This window comes from Perognathus longimembris, chromosome 7 (assembly GCF_023159225.1).
Source record: "Perognathus longimembris pacificus isolate PPM17 chromosome 7, ASM2315922v1, whole genome shotgun sequence".
Classification (NCBI taxonomy): Eukaryota; Metazoa; Chordata; class Mammalia; order Rodentia; family Heteromyidae; genus Perognathus; species Perognathus longimembris.
The window spans coordinates 48,990,536-49,011,870 of record NC_063167.1 but is presented as its reverse complement, the minus strand read 5'-3'; the positions used below and the strand labels follow the sequence as shown (position 1 = coordinate 49,011,870).

The following is a 21,335-nucleotide window of genomic DNA, read 5'->3' as shown; positions in this document are numbered from 1 at the left end:
TGTGTGTGTGTGTGTGTGTGTGTGTGTTGAGAGGTATAATTTGTATCTTTATACTTAGGGGGTAGCACTACAGAAACATACTGTGATGCCATAATAAACTGGATCCCTATTGGTCATTCTGTTTCTTAAGATATATTACAAAGCTTTTAGTGGCCACTTGCTTTTATTGCTTCAGATCCATTTATTGTTCTTTTAGTTATTCGACCTTAATTTTTATTTGAAGTACCACCCACTCCCCTATTCTGAGCCAGTATGCTTTGGGTAAATCATGTTATCTAGATTTGAAGCAAAGCACTATATTTCCTAAAAATGTGATTTAAAAAAATATAATTGGTAGGTAACCCAATCAAAAAAGCACAATACAATGACCTCTAGGATTTCAGGAAATGCAGTCTTGCTTTTATTTACTTTTTTGAAATCTGATAAGTGCTAAAGCTCTTGTAGCTGTCTTTCTAGCATAAAGGACAGAGCTTTCTGAGACATAAAACAACCCAAAGAGATTCTTACATTTATCTTTATAACAGCACTATTCCCAATACAGAAGATGTGGAATCTTGTATAGGTGCCTATCAGTGAATGAATGGAAAATACAGCATATATCATCAATAAAATATTATTCAGCCTTAAAGGGTGATATGCTGCTATTAACAGCAAAATGCATGGAGCCAGAGGATATATGTTAAATAAAACAAGCTAGACATGAGGACTTTCATATACAGAAACTGAAAGAAAATAAGTCAATCTAATGCAGACAGTCATTATCACAGGATAGGAGTTTGGATAAGTGGATAAAGGGAGGTTTTATAAGAGCAGTAAACTCTGTGTTGACATACCACACTGAGCCCAATAATATATAGAATTAATGCATATTATTAAAATATATTTTAAAAAATAAATGATAAAAATTCATAACAGTTCAAAAGTAGGTATTAAATGGCTTGAGTGTGTTATTTACTGAATTCATGAATATCCCATATCTCATTTTGTACCTCTTAAATTATGTCACTTATAAATATTTTCCCCATACAACTTTATTCGTCAGACATCAAAATAATGCTGCAGTTCTGAATTTATGATTTATGACAAACAATGTGTAACTCAGAAAATATGTCTGTATATTAACTTTATAAGTTGTACAACAGTCACATGTTAGAGTGCATGAGTTGAAGGTTGTTGTTTACTACTGTTTATTGTGACACTGTGAAGACCCAAAGAAACCATAAAATGGAAAAAAATATAGTATGAAAGTAAAGATTAACAAAGAGAAAATGTAGTGTCTGGGATAAAGGTCAAAAATAGCTCATTTCATTTTAATTATAATTTCAATTTTTTCAAGAGATGATTATAATAAATACATTTCTGGCTGAAAACATAAAAGCAATGGGATGACAACCAGCAGTGCATTAGTTCCTCTCAGGGTCTATTTCCATCATTTCACTGTACTTGAAACTTAACTCTTCACTTGCGTGAGGCAGTGGTGCAGCCAGCTTGCGATATGTAATGTGGTAGACTCACGAGACTAGTTCTAGTTCTTGCTCAGCTTTTGAATTGTATGACCACAGCCAATACACTTAAATTTTCTAAGTCATAGTTTCTTAGTCAATTAAACAGAAACTGATTTATATGGATCAGAGCATTTTCAATCAAAACAAGTTAATTCATAGAAGGGTTCTGGCAGATGTGAATGAAGCATTGCCACAATGTGTCCCCCTCTCTTTTTTGTTTCGGCGGCTTCCTAGTCTGCATATATCACCATCCTCTGCCTTAATATAGGCCTCAATGCTTACCTTTTACTCTCTCCATTTGAGATTCAGAACTAAAAACAAAATCACTGGAAAGCTACTGCAAATACATTCTCTAAAAGAATAAATCTGAATTGACATGGACATGTTAAATATAGCAATCCTTATATTATTCATATTTTATAAAATTACGTTTTTGTGTATTCAGATTAGCTGCATGGTAGTAATAAACTTATAATTCCAAGTAGGTTCAAGAGGGTTTTGATCTCAGTAGATTTTTAAATATATTGATTCTAGAGGAAAGAAAGCCCTCTACAGAGAAGACTAACTGAAGCAGAGAATTGGGTTGAGGCTCCGGAAATTTAAGGGGCAGTGGGTATAAATATCATTTCATGCCCCTTTGGTAAAGTATAACTGAAAGCTTTATTAACGTTTAGGAGATCTGGAGAATGTCAAAACCTCACAAATCATTATCTGATTAAAGTAGCCAGACTGACTTCTCCTGAATTAAATGAAACACTTGGCCTAGATCAAGGGAGGAGAGGAAGAGAATTATCTTGAAAGAAGTACCTATGATTCTGAGAATGGCAAAACATTATTTCAATTTCCAGATGGATGGTAAGGAGCAGAAACAATGTTTAAAGCAGCTGGTATGCAGTGATAAATAAAAGAAAAGAACTCTAGAGAATGAAGTTAATCTTTAATGATATATTTAGAAAACAAGGTGATTAGCATGTAAAGCTTTGAATAAGCAGTAATAATGTCAAGCCTTCATAAACCATATCAAGGAATTAGTAGTCAGTGAGTACTTTGTGTAATTTATATGAAAAATGAAATAAAAGAAGTTAAATTTTATATTGAATATTAACATCCCTAAGTCACACTTCTGAATCTTGTCTTTTTTTTTTTTTTTTTTTTTTTTTGGCCAGTCCTGGGGCTTGGACTCAGGGCCTGAGCACTGTCCCTGGCTTCTTTTTGCTCAAGGCCAGCACTCTGCCACTTGAGCCACAGTGCCACTTCTGGCCATTTTCTGTATATGTGATGCTGGGGAATTGAACCCAGGGCCTCATGTAAATGAGGCAAGCATTCTTGCCACTAGGCCATATCCCCAGCCCCATATTTCTGAATCTTAATGTAACTCAATAGTTACCCTTTAGATCTCAGCCTCCTGAGTAGCTAGGATTACAGGTATGAATAACTGTTGTCAGGCTTCCACCACTAATGTTTATATGTGACAGCTCCATCCACTGTACATAATGATAAAATCCCTGCAGTACTTTTTCCATCCTGTCCAACATGCTGACAATATAACATGTCCTGGACTACATTCATAAGTGAAAGCAGCAGGGCGCTGGTGGCTCACACCTGAAATCACAGCTAGTCAGGAGGGATCAGATCTGAGGATTGTAGTTGGAAGCCAGCCCAGGCAGGAAAGTCCATGAGCTCTTATTTCCTATTAGCAACCAAAAGGCCAGAAGTAGAGCTGTGGCTAGAACTCCAGCCTTGAGCAAAAAAGCTCAGGGACAGAGTACAATCCTTGGGTTCAAGCCCCAGTACCAGCACCAAGAAAAAAAGAAAAAGAAAAAGAAAAGGGAAGGAAGGAAGGAAATAAAGAACAAAAAAGGAAAAAGTAAAGGAAAACAAAATCTTTTTCCTGAAAATGAACCAGTTATGAATTCTCTTCCCACCTGCTCTGGATAGCCCTCCATACTCCTTTGCCCTTTAGTTTGAATTAAGCACCGTCCAGGCTGAGGTCCCCGGGTGGCCTGTGAAGAGGGGATCTGAATAGGCAATGGTGACTGGAACTGCTGGATGGTCACTTTGTTTACATTTCCCTCATATGGCTGCTGTTCCCGGCTGCGATGCTGAAGACTTTGGGACCCCATCAAAGTCTGGATGTGGCTGCCTGCCTGTGGAGAAGATAACCTGTCAGACAAATGGTCATGGTGCAGGAAAGATACCATTAAAGTAGAACACACTCGTGGAATACTTCTCCATAGAAGGGAATTGTTGGGCTTTCCCCAGCTAGAAAGGATAATGAAGAAACAGTAAGGACATACCTACTTGGGTTTGGAAAAATGTAAATACTAGGGCAAGTTTAAATTAAATATATTCATGGCCAATTAATGGCTTGCCAAAAATTGTTTCGTTTATTAATTAAGGGAACACAATTTAGCCTAAAAGATATCACGAAGAAAAAGAAGCCTTACTTACACATAAAGGGAACTACTGCTGGCAATTTTATTCTTTTTTTTTTTGGCCAGTACTAGGCTGTGAACTCAGGGCCTGAGCACTGGTCCCTGGCTTCTTTTTTGCTCACGGCTAGCACTCTGCCACTTGAGCCACAGCGCCACTTCTGGCCATTTTCTATATGTGGTGCTGAGGAATCGAACTCAAGGCCTCATGTATACGAGGCAAGCACTCTTGCCACTAGGCCATATTCCCAGCCCGGCAATTTTATTCTTTTAAATTAAAATATGCAATATATTTTAACATGAAGGAAAATAAACCTGCTTCCTAATTCTGACAAAAGATAGAATTCACTAAGTTTTATGATAAAGTGTATTGGAAGCTTGTTCTGGTGAGAATAGCCAACACTTATTAATTTGTAACAGTATTAAATCAAGATTATGTCTTTTGGAATCTCTAAGTTACCTTAAAAGTTGATCATGTGGTAAGTTCATACAACTATCTGTAGCTGATGGAGGCATTAGATATGGAAAGGTCTTCAAAATGAGCTCTGCACTGGCCTTGTTTTACAGTTCTTAAAGAGCAGCACATCCACACACACAACGAAGAAACTACAGTGATAATGTAGTGATAAACTACAGTTAGTGAAAACCATTTAAAGTGGGAAAGTCTGTTGTTGGATTCTCAGCAATAGGTAATTTAGGAAGAAAATATTCAAATTTGCTATTTGGCAATATGCAGGGTAAAAAAAACAATCATTTGATTGGAATGTAGATATTCAATTAGCTGTTTTGGAATTATTAAAATTTTATACATTCACATTACAATATTATGAGAAACCAAAGGACAAGTTGCAAAAATGTTTCAGTGTATCAGTACAATGTAAGATCAGTTACCTACCCAACACTGCCAACACACACACACAGATCACAGAATAATAAACTCATACTTACAATTAGGATAATCTCACAAAAGGAAACAGTCTATATATCTATTGTATGTATTCTTAGAAATCTGCATGAAAGGACACACTCTAACTTTTTCAACCATCTAGAAGATTGAGCACCATTATGGTAATGTGTTTGCTTAGTACAAATTCATTCTTCCAAGCTTCCAATGAATTTCAAGTTCTCATGGTTGGTAAATCCAGTATGATATTTAATATAAAGCAATATAAAGCTATTATCAGGGGCTAGGAATATGGCCCAGTGGTACAGTACTTGCCTCATATACATGAAGCCCTGAGTTTGATTCCTCAGCCCCACATATAGAGAAAAAGCCAGAAGTGGCGCTGTGGCTCAAGTGGTAGTGCTAGCCTTGAGCAAAAAGAAGCCAGGGACACTGCTCAGGCCCTAGTTCAAGCCCCAGGGTGGGCAAAAAAAAAAAAAAAGCTATTATCATATTTTGAACTGCTGTATTCTGAATGAACCCATTCTGTGTATGGTTACATCATTAGAGAAAATCTCTTGTAGTTAGAGAAGCAGGGAGTATGTCTTCCACACTTAAATTGATTCCCCATATCCACTAGCATAGTATTTGTGGGTCTTCAGTGATTGGATAAGGAGAAAGGGAAGATCAAAATATAATCAAGAAATTTTGCACCATATAAACTTTGAAGGAAGTCAAAACAGTTTTGATCAAGAAGAATGATGAAAGGGAAGACTGATCAAGATGCATGGTATTCATAGCCTGAGGTATGGAATTGCAACCTATTAGTACAACTACTTACTAATTTCCCCCACCCGCCAACCCTCATTTTGGCTCCTTGACTTATTATCTACCAGGGGAAGTAAATAGTGACTGCTTAAGGATTACTTTGTTGATTAATCGGTTAACAGTCTGTCCAAGTGTGGCAACCTAATTCTCTTGATTAAAGAACTGTAATAGCGAGACTTACGGGAAGACAGCAGAGGAGCTGCAGTGCACTAGCTGAGCTCTCTCCGACATCGCAGTTTGCTCACCCCATAGAAACTTTTACTACTAGAAAGGCAACCAGAGTAAGTTGTAACAGTACAGGGATTCTGGCCAGGAAGGAAAAATCGACTTTGCTCGTCTAAAAACACAGATTCGAGCTCTGGACGATATCCCACTGCCACGCCAGTGCCGGCGCCGGCACAGCGCCCGGCACAGCAACCTGCACTCCAAGCAGCTAGAGCACACAGCAGAGACCAGGGAGAAATACTCCAGACGGCGGCTGAGCACGGACAACCTGAAATCGCCGAGAAAGCGTGAGTACCCCACGAAAGATATTCTCACTCATGCCCACAGCAGCTTCTGGAAGGCAGCCCTTCCCCCACCGCCAGAGCAAAGCGCCATCTTTGCCACTGGCATAGGGTCAGACCAGATTGGAACTAAAGCAGGCCTGGGGAAATCGAGGTCAAAGTAGCCATCTTTGAAAAGGGCAGGAGGGACCGAACAGTGAGAGCCAGCTCCACCCAGGAGAACGCCCCCTGCCCAGGCGGGAGGCGTGTCCTGGGCCACGGCTTAGCCAGAGGTGCCCCGCCCTGCCCACCGGAACTTCTAAATTTAAAGCGAAAGCAGCTCCCGGTGGCACGGAAACACCAGCCAGAGGAACGAATAGTTCCTAAGACAGGTAAATGGTCCCGTCACAGAGGAAGCCCAATTCCCAGCCCGAAACGGAGCTGCTTTCCATAGCCACGTCCACCAAGGAGGCCGCCCCACCCAGGAGGGCGAAGCCTCACCCAGGCCAGCAACTCTCAGCCAGGTAAAACAGGCGGCCCGCCCTGCTGAGTTCACAGCCTATTCAAAGCCAGGCTTTAAAGGCCGTGGCCCCACAGCAGACAGAGGAGCAAACTGAAATCAATCCAAACCCAGTGAATCAGGAATATAGACTGCAGACCATCACAAGGAAACCAGAGACCAAGGAAAGACCACCCAAACAAGGAGGACTCCATTTTTTTTTCTTTTTCTTTTCAACATTTTTTTTTTTTTTTTGGCCAGTCCTGGGCTTGGACTCAGGGCCTGAGCACTGTCCCTGGCTTCTTTTTGCTCAAGGCTAGCACTTAGCCCCTTGAGCCACAGCACCAATTCTGGCCATTTTGTATATATGTGGTGCTGGGGAATCGAACCCAGGGCTTCACGTATATGAGGCAAGCACTATTGCCACTAGGCCATATTCCCAGCCCCTCAACATTTTTTTAAACTTAAAAAAAAAATTTCATTTTGGAAATGTCGTCGGTTTTTTTTTTTTCTTTTCATGTTTTCTATTTTTACCTGCTTGTTTTATCAAGTTTTTTTCTTTTCTGTTTGTTTGGGTTGTTCCTTTTCTGATATTTTTTCCTTTTTATTTATTTTTCTTTTTAAAATAATTTTTCTCTGTTTTGTGCATCTGTCTTCTACTATTTTTACTTTATTTCTCTCTCTTTGCGTTCTCTTTCTTTAAAAATTACCTTCCTATGAAGAACACCTCCACTCTTTTCTGCTAACTCTCCATTATCTATCATTTCATATCTATCATTATCTATCATATCTATCATGTTCTTTCTACTGATTCTACTCTTCTCCACATTTCCACGTAACTGAAACTAAACCAAAATCACCATCTCCCCTCCCCAATACATTTTACTCTATTCTCTTTACTACCTCCAACTTACCCTCCTGACTTACTGCCTGGACCCCCAGTCTCCATTGACTCCTGGTTATTGGATAGAAGGTATCCCAGCTTAATCCGAGTTAATCAAAGGGGTTCATAGAGAAAGGCAGTCCTAAAAGAACTTAATACAAAAACAAGAATTGCTTATAGGGTTGTAACAGTAAATAAGTAACTACTGAATACAGGGCCCAGGATCGGTTGTTATATTGAAATTGTATTCTTTAGGAACACCAAATCTAATTTTATAGACAGGTATACAGGGTATCTGTATATAATTGTGAACTTGTAAGATTTACACAACAGTGCTTGGTAAGGGCTGCTTTGGGTCTTAAACGGTGCTCATAAGTGCTGGTAAACTGGCATCCCCAATTCAAATGGGCAGAAGGAACACAAGAAAGATGGCAAACAATGAAGTCTTATCCCCCACTCAAAACAAGCAGGAAGCAGAGCAGTCAATCAAAGACATAGAAGAGAACCCCCAAAATGCTCTACAAAGTCTACTGATAAACATGATAAATGAAAAGTTTGAATCTCTTCAGTCAATTATTCTAGAGCGTGAGGAGGCAAAGCAAAAATTAATGGAGAATTTCATGGCATCCACAAATAGAAAGATAAATGAACTTCAAGAGTCAAATGAAAAGATAGCTAACCAGCTTAAAGATTTGAGAGACACCACTCAAAACCAAAGTAATGAAGTTAATGAAGTAAAGAAGTCCATGCAAGACCTAAGAAATGACATGGAAGTCATCAGGAAAGACCAGTCAGAAGGAAAAGAAATTCGAAATCAAGTAGCTAGCCTACAGTCCCGACTAACTGAAGCAGAGGATCGAATTTCAGGAGCGTAAGATTCCTTAGATTCTATGGAGAAAGATAAAAAATCAATACAAATCCAGTCCAATCAACAAAACAGATCGCTACAGGAGATTCAAGACACGATCAGGAAGCCCAATTTAAGGATAATAGGTATTGAGGAAAACTTGGAGAAAGAGGTTAATGGGATAGGCAACCTATTTAACAGACTATTAGCTGAGAACTTCCCAAATATCCAGAAGGAAAGGCCTATACAGATACAAGAAGCATTTAGAACCCCAAACCGGCCAGACCAGAATAGGACATCCCACAGACACATTGTGATCAAAACAGGTTCAGCAGAGTGCAAGGAAAAAATACTCAAAGCTGTTAGGGCAAAGAAAACAATCACATATAAAGGAAAAGCAATTAGAATTACCCCAGACTTTTCAGCAGAGACCATGAAAGCAAGGAGAGCCTGGAATGAAGTATACCAAACACTAAATAAAAGTAACTACCAACCAAGAATTCTGTACCCAGCCAAACTCTCATTCATAGCCGAAGGTCAAATAAAAGTCTTCCACAGTAAGGAAAAACTGAAACAATATATCTCCACGAAACCAGCTTTACAGAAAATCTTCAAAGATGTACTATACAGGGATAATAATCAAGATCCCAATACAGACAGAGAAATGAACCCTAATTAGTAAACATCAGATCAAGAAATGGGAAGACACAGCTTTAAACAAGATAGTGATAATGAAAGGAACAAACGATCATCTCTCAATCCTAACTCTCAACATTAATGGACTTAATTCTCCAATCAAACGACATAGGCTCATAACTTGGATCAAAAATCAAGATCCATCTTTCTGCTGCCTCCAAGAGACACATCTGTCCAGCAAAAGTAAACATCTTCTAAAAGTGAAAGGCTGGAAACAAATCTATCAAGCAAATGGCCCCCATAAGCAGGCTGGAGTTGCAATCCTAGTATCAGTCAAAATTGACTTCAAATTAAAAAAGGTAAGAAGAGACAAAGAAGGTTACTACATACTAGTAAAGGGATCTCTCCTACAGGAAGATATAACCATTCTAAATATCTACACACCAAATGCAGGAGCACCCAACTTCATCAAACAAACACTACTGACTCTAAAAACACTCATAGACCCAAACACATTGATAGTTGGGGACTTTAACACTCCACTATCACTTCTGGACAGATCAACATGCCACAAACTGAACAAAGAAACCACAGAACTAAACAATTGCATAGACCAACTAGACTTAACCGACATCTACAGAATATTCCACCCACCAACAACAGAATACACATTCTTTTCGGCAGCACATGGAACATTCTCCAAAATAGATCACATCTTAGGGCACAAAGAAAATCTGTACAAATTCAGAAGTATCAAAACCATTCCCTGCATTCTCTCAGACCACAATGGAATAAAATTAGAGCTCAACTCAAACAGCCACCACAGAAAATGATACAATTCATGGAGACTAAACAACACACTGCTGAACCATCAGAGGGTCATTGAAGAAATTAAAATGGAAATTCAAATGTTTATGGAATTCAACCAAGTTGAGGACACAAAGTACCAGCTCCTTTGGGATACAGCAAAGGCAGTACTCAGAGGAAAATTTATATCTCTGAGTGCATACATCAACAAACTGGAGAAACAGCAACTCAATAATTTGAGGAAGCACCTTAATTTCCTTGAGAGAGAACAACAAGCCAAACCCCAAGTCAATAGACAGAAGCAAATAATTAAAATAAAATCAGAATTAAATCAATTAGAGACGAACAAAACCATCGAAAAAAATCAACAAAACAAAGAGTTGGTTCTTTGAAAAAAATCAACAAGATAGACAGACCCCTGGCAAACTTGACCAAAAAACGAAGGCAGCACACTCAAATAAACAAGATAAGAGATGAAACAGGTAACATCACCACAGAAATAACCGAAATTCAGAAAATAATAAGGGACTATTTTGCAAACCTTTATGCCAACAAATTCGAGAACTGGGAAGAAATCGATGATTTCCTAGAAAAAATTCATATCCCTAAACTCAACCATGAAGATTTAAACCTTCTAAACAGACCCATATCCAGTATTGAAATAGAAATGGCAATAAATGATCTCCTATCCAAGAAAAGCCCAGGTCCAGACGGATTCACTGCAGAATTCTACAAGGCCTTTAAAACAGAACTCACACCAATATTTCACAAACTCTTCAATGAAATTGAAAGAGAACGATCACTTCCAGACTCATTCTATGAAGCCAGTATAACCCTCATCCCAAAACCAGGCAGGGACTCATCACGGAAAAAGGACTATAGACTGATCTCCCTGATGAACATAGATGCAAAAATTCTCAACAAAATTCTGGCCAATCGATTTCAACAGGTCATCAAAAAAATCATACACCACGATCAAACTGGATTCATCCCAGGGATGCAAAGTTGGTTTAATATACGCAAGTCAATTAATGTAATCCACCACATCAACCGGAGCAAGCTAAAGAACCACATGGTTTTATCTCTGGATGCGGAAAAAGCATTTGATAAAATCCAGCACCCATTTATGCTAAAAGCCCTGGAAAAACTGGGATTCCAGGGAACATTCCTGAATATAATCAAGGCAAAGAGAGAAATAAAATAAAAATAGTGGAAGACAGATGCACAAAACAGAGAAAAATTATTAAAAGAAAACAACTAAAACTAGATCCTTATATATCACCCTGCACCAAAATCAATTCCAAATGGATTAAAGACCTCGAAATCAAAACAGACACCCTGAAAACACTAAAGGAAGGAGTAGGAGAAACACTTGGGCTCCTTGGCGCAGGACGTAACTTCCTTAACAAAGACCCAGAATGGCTACAATCAAAGAAAGGTTGGACAAATGGGAATGCATCAAACTTCAGAGCTTCTGCAAGGCAAAGGACATAGCTCGCAAGATAAACAGAAAGCCTATAGACTGGGAGAAGATCTTTACCAGCCATTCAACAGACAAAGGCCTCATATCTAAAATATATGCAGAACTAAAAAAATTACCTTCTTCCAAAACAAAACCGCAAAGAACCAATAGCCCCCTCATCAAGTGGGCTAAAGACTTACAAAGAGACTTCTCTGATGAGGAATTGAGAATGGCCAAGAGACATATGAAAAAATGCTCTACATCACTGGCCATAAAAGAAATGCAAATCAAAACAACATTGAGATTCCATCTCACCCCAGTAAGAATGTCATATATCAAGAAAACTAACAATAACAATTGTTGGAGGGGATGTGGCCAAAAGGGAACCCTACTTCACTGTTGGTGGGAATGTAAACTGGTTCAGCCACTATGGCAAGCAGTATGGAGATTCCTCAGAAGGCTAAATATAGAACTCCCCTATGACCCAGCAGCCCCACTTTTGGGTATCTATCCAAAAGACCACAAACAAAATCATAGTAATGCCACCAGCACAACAATGTTCATTGCAGCACAATTTGTCATAGCGAGAATCTGGAACCAACCCAGATGCTCCTCAGTAGACGAATGGATCAGGAAAATGTGGTACATATACACAATGGAATTTTATGCCTCTATCAGAAAGAATGACATTGTCCCATTTGTAAGGAAATGGAAAGACTTGGAAAAAATTATACTAAGTGAAGTGAGCCAGACCCAAAGAAACATGGACTCTATGGTCTCCCTTAGTGGGAATAATTAGTACAGGTTTAGGCTAGTCATAGCAGAGCACCACAAGGCCCAATAGCTATACCCTTATGAACACATACGATAATCCTAAGTGAAATGAACTCCATGTTATGGAGACAATTGATATATCACAGTTGTAGCTACTTTCAACATCCCATGTGTATCTGTAGCTTCTATTATGGATGATGTTCTTGTATCACCTTCCTGTGGTTGTACCTACACTATCTCTGTAATCTTATCTGAGTATATTGGAAACTGTGTATACTGGTATTGGAATTAGGAAATTGAAAGGGAATACCAAAATTGAGAGACACAGGGTAAAAAAAGAGAAACAACTACAAAAGCAATACTTGCAAAACTGTTTGGTGTAAATGAACTGAACACCTCAGGCGGTGAAAGGGTAAGGGGGAGGGGGAGGGGGGTATGAGGGACAAGGTAACAAACAGTACAAGAAATGTATCCAATCCTAACGTATGAAACTGTAACCTCTCTGTACATCAGTTTGATAATAAAAATTTGAAAAAATAAAGAACTGTAATAGCTGTCAGACTAATTTTTCTCTTCATGAGGAAATCTGAGCTCAAGATGAGGTGGTCTTTGGATTCTTTTGAGGGGCAGAACCAGGTGCTCTGTACTGTTTTTATGACTGGCATGGTAACTATGTTTAATAAATAACTCTAACACATACCTTTTCTAATATTCTTCATAAGGCACTGTAACTATAATAGTTACCCATTATTGTCCTGTCCAGTTATACTAAGAATAAAATTAAGACTCAAAGAGGTAAAGTCAGTTTCCCTACTAATTTGTACAACTGGTAAACCAGAACGACCAGCATTTGATTATGGCTATCAAAGGTCATGCTTTTAAGTATGGCTTATACTGCTGCCCTCTTCCTCTAAAGTAGTTTCCTACTCAAAATAGTTCAACTGTGAATTAAAAAAAACCTGGCAGGGGAATTGGAAGGGAGAGAAAGTGGAAGAAAAATGAGGGAAGGTTAACAAGTTTGACAAAGTAGTGACCTTACGTATATAACTGTAACTCCTCTGTACATCACCTTGACAATAATTTTTTTTTTTTTAAAAAGAACCATGCGGGCTGGGTGGTGGTGGCTCACAGCTGTATTCCTAGCATCTCAGGAGGCTGAGATCTGAGGAATGCAGTTTAACCCAGCTCAGGCAGGTTGTTGAGGGAGGATGTATTCAGTTGTTTTAGCAGCTCTTGAATTTGCCAAAAGGCAATTTCCTACTTGGTGTGTTAGGCCTATTAGCTATTTTAGATGCTATGCAGGAGGTGGGTTCAAGTTTAAGAGTTAAAGCAAAAAGACAAGGCTATTGTATTTAAGTAGTCTTTCTATTACTATGAAGTAATAGCAATTTTTTTCTCAGATGGACTAGCAGAACAAAAAGGAGGTATGGTAGGAACCTGCTGTAAAATGATTTTGCTTGCAACAGCAGCGTTTTTATTCTCTTGGGCTGTAGACTGTGATGAATGGTGAAGTGAATGACAGACATACAAAGAAAAAAATTAACACATTCAATATTGTGTAAAGTTAAACAAACATCAATGACAAAACAACTGGAGGGGCAATTATGTTGCAGAAGGTCTGTAGAGAACACTTTTTTAGTGGCACAAAGACTTAGGAAAGGTAATAGGATTGCGTGTGATGGAGCAAAAAGGACTGAAGAAAATGTTAGAGTCTGGATTAGTTCAAGAAGAGGTTAGCTATATGAACACCAATTCACACTGAGGGGAATTTGGACATAAAGGTTTCGACGAAGGCTGTGCTACACATTTTGAATGATAAAAAGAGATAGAAAAGCTTTGCTATTTTTTTGAAGCCTTCAAGGGATGTTGGGCCAAACAACATGTATTTTAGGAGAATAGTAATGGAAATGGTGCTTTCAAATTGATCCCCGTCTCCCCCAAATAAACTGTGAAATTTCCAGTGAAAAGCTTCAATACCCATAGGATTGACGTAAATGTAGATTTGATACTGAATGGTATTGTTCAGCCAAAATTCATCCACAGCTAATCAGTCTTATTATGGGAAATTGTTAAGTATTTGGGAGGTTTTATATAAAAAGAATGAATGACTCTATCACTTCAATAATGCTTTGGTTCACACTGTTATTTTAACCAGGAGTGTTAGACTAAGATGGGTATTGCCATTTCCTAATTTGGTCATTTGTTTTACTTCCCATCTTGGTTCTTTCTTTTTTCTTTTTTTTCTTTTTCTTTTTTTTTTTTTGCCAGTCCTGGGCCTTGGACTCAGGGCCTGAGCACAGTCTCTGGCTTCTTTTTGCTCAAGGCTAGCACTCTGCCAACTTGAGCTACAGCACCACTTCTGGTCTTTTCTGTATATGTGGTGCTGAGGAATTGAACCCAGGGCTTCATGTATATGAGGCAAGCACTCTTGCCACTAGGCCATATTGCCAGCCCCCATCTTGGTTCTTAAACCCATAGAATTTGCTCTAAAAATCAAATACAGCCTCAAAGGATTTATACCACTAAGAATGTTCAAAAGAACATAATTCAATATCTAAAAATCACTACCTAAAAGTGCAAAAGACTTCTCAAAATGCTCAGAATCCAAGTCAACAACATAGAGTCGTCTCCAAAGTATAATTGAGGAACTCACTAAAAATATCAGTTTTTAAAATTTTGTTAAGCAACCATTACAAAAACCCAGCCATATCATTTTTATTCATGCTACATAGTCTATAATTCCTTCTTTAATGTAGGCTATGTTTTGAAAAGTGAGCCAGGGAGACTTTTGCTTTCATGTAGATAGAATAGGTGTACTATCACCTATTCTTTTCCTTAAATTTACTGACAATCCTTGGGTACTGTATATGAACTAATATAACAATATTCTGAACAAATATAGTAAAAGATACATAGCAACCAAGTCACAACCTGGAAATACAGAGCCAGATATGGAATTAAAGAATGAAGAAATCTGTGAATGTCAATAGGTATCAAGCAATGTCAAGCAAAAACTTGCTCCCTTTCTGGCTAAAAGAAAAGCCTAGTGCACAGAATACTTTTAAATAGTAACTTTCCTACCATAGTGAAAACTGCAGAAATAACTACAGCCCAAATATAATAAAGCCAGCACAGGCCTAATGGGGAGCCTAGATTTCTACTCACATGAGGATATAACAAAGCCCATCAACCTTCTTGCTGAAAGGTTATCAAGAAAGGCTAAGTAAAGGGCCACAACTATCTCATCCCCAATGACTAGTAATAAGCCTTACTCCAGTTTGGGCTTTCTATACTTCCCAGCCACAGTGAGACAGCTCCTACCTTTCCATCAGGGTAATGTTAGAAATGAGCCTTGGTGAGAATCAGGACTTTCATTGTCACCAGAGGGAACCAGAGGCAGCGTTGTAACTTGCATCCCCACTGAGCAATACTCAGCAGCTTTTGCTCAGATGTCAATGAAGTTGAAAAGGGAAAACTAGACATCTATCGCTACTGAGTAAAGTATCAGAGAAAGCTCCCTAAAATGGGAGGTTTGAGTAAAATCCAGCGATTTGTAATATAATGAAAAATATATGTCGAGATTCCAATGTAAAAACCACTCATCATACGAAGAGTCAGGAAGATATCAGACCAGATGAAAAAATGATAATCAATAGATATTGTTATGGAGATGTTACAATGTCAATACGAAGATGCTAGATTTATCTGACTCTAAGCAGCCGCCAAGAAAAAAGACTTCAATGACCAAATTACACACACACTAAAAAAAATCCATTAGCAAAGAAATAAAAATTCTTAGAAAAGAAATAGAAAATGAAAGAAAGGGGAAAAAAGAAAGAAAAGGAAATATAAGATGTCACCAGGCACTGGTGGCTCATGCCTGTAATCTTAGTTACCCAGGAGGCTGAGTTCTGAGAATCATGGTTTGAAGCCAGCCCAGGCAGGAAAATCTTTGAGCCTCATATCACCAATTAACAACAACAACAAAAGCTAGACGTGGGGCTATGGCTCAAATGGTAGAGCACTAGCCTCCACCAAAAATGCTCAGACATAGCACCCAGGCACTGAGTTTGAGCCCTAAGAATGCACATACACTACACATGCACGCACACGAATGCATATGAAAGTAAAAAACAAAAACAAAAACAGAAGCTTGGTGCTGGTGGCTCACACCTGTAATTCTAGCTACTCAGCAGGCTGAGATCTGAAGCCAGCCTGCGCAGGAAAGTCCCTGTGTGTCTTTTATCTCCAATTAACAACAAGAAAAAAACAGAAGCGTAGCGGTGGCTCAAAATAGTAGAGAGCTAGCCTGGCAAATGATGGTACAGGTAGATACGACTTATTGGTAATTCACAAGACCATATATATGTACATCACTAGAAACAACCACTATGAAAGCTATAGGAAGAGAAATAATAAAACCATTATACATAGATCAAGATGGAATTCTAAAGTATGTTAAAATAATCGAGAAGTAGAAAAAAGAAATGGAGAAACAAAAAAGCAACACACGTATGTATACATCTAATTTGTATACTTGCATATAAATGCATGTATATATACATGTAGATACAGACACAGACAGTCACATACAGACACACACAGAGAAGCAAACTTTAATGTACCAATTCTACTTTTAAATTTGAGGACCTAAATATACAAATTAAGAGATAGAGCTTCACAGATAGCTTAATAATAATTATCTTAATTCAAATATAATTATATAGGAAGGTATAAAATAAAAAAGACCTAAGAAGTTATATCTTGAAAGTAAGGAATAGAGAGCAGCTATGCTGGTGCCAGATAAAGTTCATTTCAGAAGAAAATAATTACTGAAGGAACACAGGTTTTATGCTGTGGAAAAAGATCAGTCCATCAAGATGGCATATTACAACAGAGCTATAAATATGTGAAACAAAATTTATTGAATTGAAACTAGAAGGAAAAGTTCAAATTACAGTTGAAGACCCAATACTCTTCTCTAAATAAGTGAGAGAAAACTAGCTGAAAATTATCAAGAATATAAAATAAAGACAATAAATTAATATGATCAACAATTCTTACAGACTTACATATGACAACTCAGATGAAATAGGTTACTTCCTTGAAAAACACAAACTAGCACCCTCCATAAAACAGAACTATAAACATTCCTACTGGCAATTAAAAAATTCTGAGTGAAAAATATACCTACGGTAGGGAATTTCACTGGAGAATACTATTGAACTTGGAAATAAGAATCATTGACCAATTTTACACAACCTCTTTTGAAAAACAGAGAAAAGAACTACCTCTAGTTTGTGTGTGAGACTAGTGATTACCCTTACTGATATTAAGACAAAAATATATAAACAAAAACAATACCAGAAGTAGAAGAAAGGAAGAAAAGGAAGAAAGATATTATAGATCAGTGTTCGTCATAATATAGCTCCAAACATTCTTAACAAAGTATTGACAACTTGATTCTTTAACATATAAAACGAATTATTTGAATGCCATGATCAGGTGAGAAATATTTCAATGATACAAAGCTTGTTCATATTAAAAAATCAATAAAATGTAACATGTCAATGAATAACAGAAGGCAAGTCATGTAAATGAAGCCAAAAAAGTTTGAAAAATTCAAAATCCAATCATGATAAACATGTTTATAGCAACAGATACAGAGTAATGTCCTCTACTACTAAAACGAATATATAAAAAAACTTAAGGTAATGGTGAAAAACTAATTCTTGAAAAAGAATTAGTCAGGAAACTAAATTTAATTTAACAAAAGAAATGTCAGGAACAAAATTTAATTGCCTGTTCTCCTCGATGTTATTCAATGTACTCCAAATTGTAGTTAATAAAGGAAAAGACAATAAGAGGTCTACAAATTGCAAAAGAAGAAGCAAATTGTCCTTATTTGTTGATGAATGTTCACATAGAAGGTTCAAAAGAATCAACAAATGAATTTGGAACTGTCATAAGACATCAAATGCAGAGCTACTGATGTTTAAAATGCAGTACCATGTTCTATCACTCAAGAACGAAGTATTCAAGTACAAATCAGGTGGAGATATTACAATATGTATATGGTGAAAACTGTCCAGTGTTGACAATGTCATTCAAGAACACCCTAGGAAATGGGGACATACCATATTTTAAATTGGTAGATTAAAGAAGTAAAGTTTCAATCCAAACTGATATAATGGATTAACAAATTCCTAAACAATTCATTGCTCTCTCATATAAATGCCCATATACACAAATATTCTTCATTAATATAGTCTCTGCCATATTATGTACAATAATAAAACATATTTTGAATATGTCAAAGTTGGAAATCACAATAAATGTAAAGTAGGAGGTATCAGTGCATCTGATTTGAAGCTTATAGCTGTAGCTGCTAACACTATGTGGTTTTTGCAGAAAGACGTCACACAGACAAATGGAATAGGACAGAGAATACATACACAGGCCCAAAAAGTATGTCCAAATTATTTTAGACAAAGGTAAAAATTAATTCAAAGTAGGAAAGTATCTTTAAAAGAAATGATGCTGGCTCTGTTGAATACCCATAGACAAAATAAATGAAGCTTAACCTACATCTCATATCATTTATGAAAATCAACTCCAAAGAGATCTCAGACTAAAACATGGAAAGACAAAAAAGATTCCACTGAGTTGCTGAAAATATTTGCAAACTATGTGTATGACAAAGGTAATACTTAAAGTATACAAAGAACTCTCAAACATAAAATTAAAAAGTTGAGGCTAAAATATTGAGCCTGACCAAAAAATATGGGCGTTTCACCAAAGAGAACATAGAGATGGTAACAAATAAATGCATTAAAAGATGTTGAACATCATTTATCATTATGGAAATTTAAAAAAAGTCATGAGACATCACTTTATATCCATCAGAATAATTAAAACAGAATGTAGAGATAACAATAAAAATTGAAGATATATGGCCAAACATTGGACCACTCACTTATTACTACTGGAAATATAAAGTAACAGAGACATTCTGCAGAAATGTTCAGTGCAGTTTTTTTTAAAATTAAAATATGAGCACACAAGTACAATAAGACTCAGCAAACACATTCCTGGGAAACTATCTTAGAGATTTAGGAAGACTTTTATTATTCACATAAAACGTGCCCATGAATGTCTAGCAGCTTTCTTTAAAACTAGTCAAATCTGAACACCATTCATTTTCCCTTCAAAGGAGGATTGGCTAAATTGCAAATCATCCATACCATGGAGTCTTAATCAATAATAAAAAGAAGAGATTATTAATCTCAATAGCAAACTGAGTTTAAAAAGTCAAGCTTAAACGCTTATATATCATGATTTAAATGATATACAACGGAATTAGTAACAGAAGTGTCAGGTGTCTATTTGAAAACAGTAACACAGGCATGTAGATAAGTTAGTACTCGGAGTCAAATGGACCTGGGATCAGTCATTTTTCTTTCAGTTATGCAATCTTACACAAGGATACTAAGCTCTTTCCTTATCATATAAAACTGTAGGAAATAGGGGCTGGGAATATGGCCTAGTGGTAGAGTACTTGCCTCGTATACATGCAGCCCTGGGTTTGATTCCTAGTACCACATGTGTAGAAAAAGCCAGAAGGGGTTCTGTGGATCAAGAGATAGAGTGCTAGCTAGTCTTGAGCAAAACAAAGCCAGGGACAGTGTTCAGGCCCTGAGTTCAAGCCCCATGACTGGCAAAAAAAAAGAGAAACAAAACACTAAAAATAACTGTAGATAATAATAAGGGATTTATAGAATGCTGTGAGGTTTAAAGAAAATACTATAAGAAATTGGTGTACTGTTCAATACATAGCAAATACTCTAAAGCAATGAGAATAAGAAGTTACTATTGTGATAATTTTCAAGGACTATCCTAGACAAGTTACTATTGTGATAATCTGCAAGGACTATTCTAGACATATACTAATTATGATCACATAAGATGATGTTAAGCAAAATGAACTCCAAGATATGGAAACAAGCAGTTTATCATTGTTGTTATTTTTAATGTACTATATGAAATTATTTATTTTTTATTTTGTTTATCTTCCCTATGGTCTAGCCCCTACTGTCAGTGTATTTGATTTTGGTACCCTGGGTATTGATATATGTTTGTCTGAATTAGGGAAGGGCCAAAGGGTACAAGGTGAACCAATGCAACAGTGATACTAACAAGACAATATGTTGTAAAAAAACTGTACAACTTGAGGGGGGAATTGGGAGGAGGGAGAAAAATGAGGGAGGGGTAACAAGTTTGGCAAGAAATGTGCTCACTATCTTACATATGTAACTGTAACCCCTCTGTACATCACCTTGACAATAAATTAAAAAAAAGAAGTTATTATCTGTTAATGAAAGTAATTGTTCTTTGACTATAATAATAAACAATTACCAGAAAGAAATGGTTTTAAATGTGTTGTAATTAATCAATGACAACTTGTTTTACAAAGTGTTTCTGAAAATAAGTCAATTATCAAGCATGTAGCCATGCTTTCCCAGTTACTGCTTTGTGAATGAATCCCAAATACTAACTTCTGAAAATTGTCCACTCCCTGAACTCCATAACTATTTTTCTTAGAAAGACTATGACTTACAAATTAATTCTAGCAATCAGTAAATTAAGCTAAAGAGTGGCCTCTTTGAATGGATGAATGGACAGGGTAACATTGTATATCATATGTAGTACATATTCATTCTAGCTTTTTCGGTGGTTAATGGAAGATAAGAGTCTCAAAGACTCTGTGCCCTGGGTAATTCCAATTTTGTTCCTCAGATCTCAACCTCCTGAGTATCTAGGATTACAGGCATAATTTACCAGGCACAGGCAGAATCTTATGTTTTTTTTTTTTTTTTTTTTGGCCAGTCCTGGGCCTTGGACTCAGGGCCTGAGCACTGTTCCTGGCTTCTTCCTGCTCAAGGCTAGCACTCCGCCACTTGAGCCACAGCACCGCTTCTGGCTGTTTTCTGTATATGTGGTGCTGGGGAATCGAACCTAGGGCCTCGTGTATCCGAGGCAGGCACTCTTGCCACTAGGCTATATCCCCAGCCCAGAATCTTATGGTTTTGACTTTCCTTCCTGGTTACAATCTTTGATTCCCCTGTGTGTTATTATGTTATCTAAATCTCCAAGTGTGCATGTTTTTATTGCATTGGATTTATCTTGAACTTTTGTTTTGGATTTTCCTAAAAGATAATATTTATGCTAGAGTTAATTCAATTTTCTTCCAGGAATGTCTAGGGCACATGTTGATATACTAAATTTTTTTTTTTT

At 37.2% G+C, this 21,335-nt stretch overlaps 1 protein-coding gene across 2 annotated transcripts in view; it reads right to left on the bottom strand.

Moving 5' to 3' along the window:
* Window positions 1–21,335, bottom strand: part of Lrrc7 (leucine rich repeat containing 7) — a 374,249-nt gene that overhangs the window by 33,889 nt on the left and 319,025 nt on the right. For both annotated transcript variants that reach the window (XM_048349940.1, XM_048349941.1), the window contains one exon: window positions 3,431–3,652. In XM_048349940.1, the coding sequence (XP_048205897.1) occupies window positions 3,431–3,652 (222 nt within the window). The remainder of the gene's footprint in view (window positions 1–3,430; window positions 3,653–21,335) is intronic.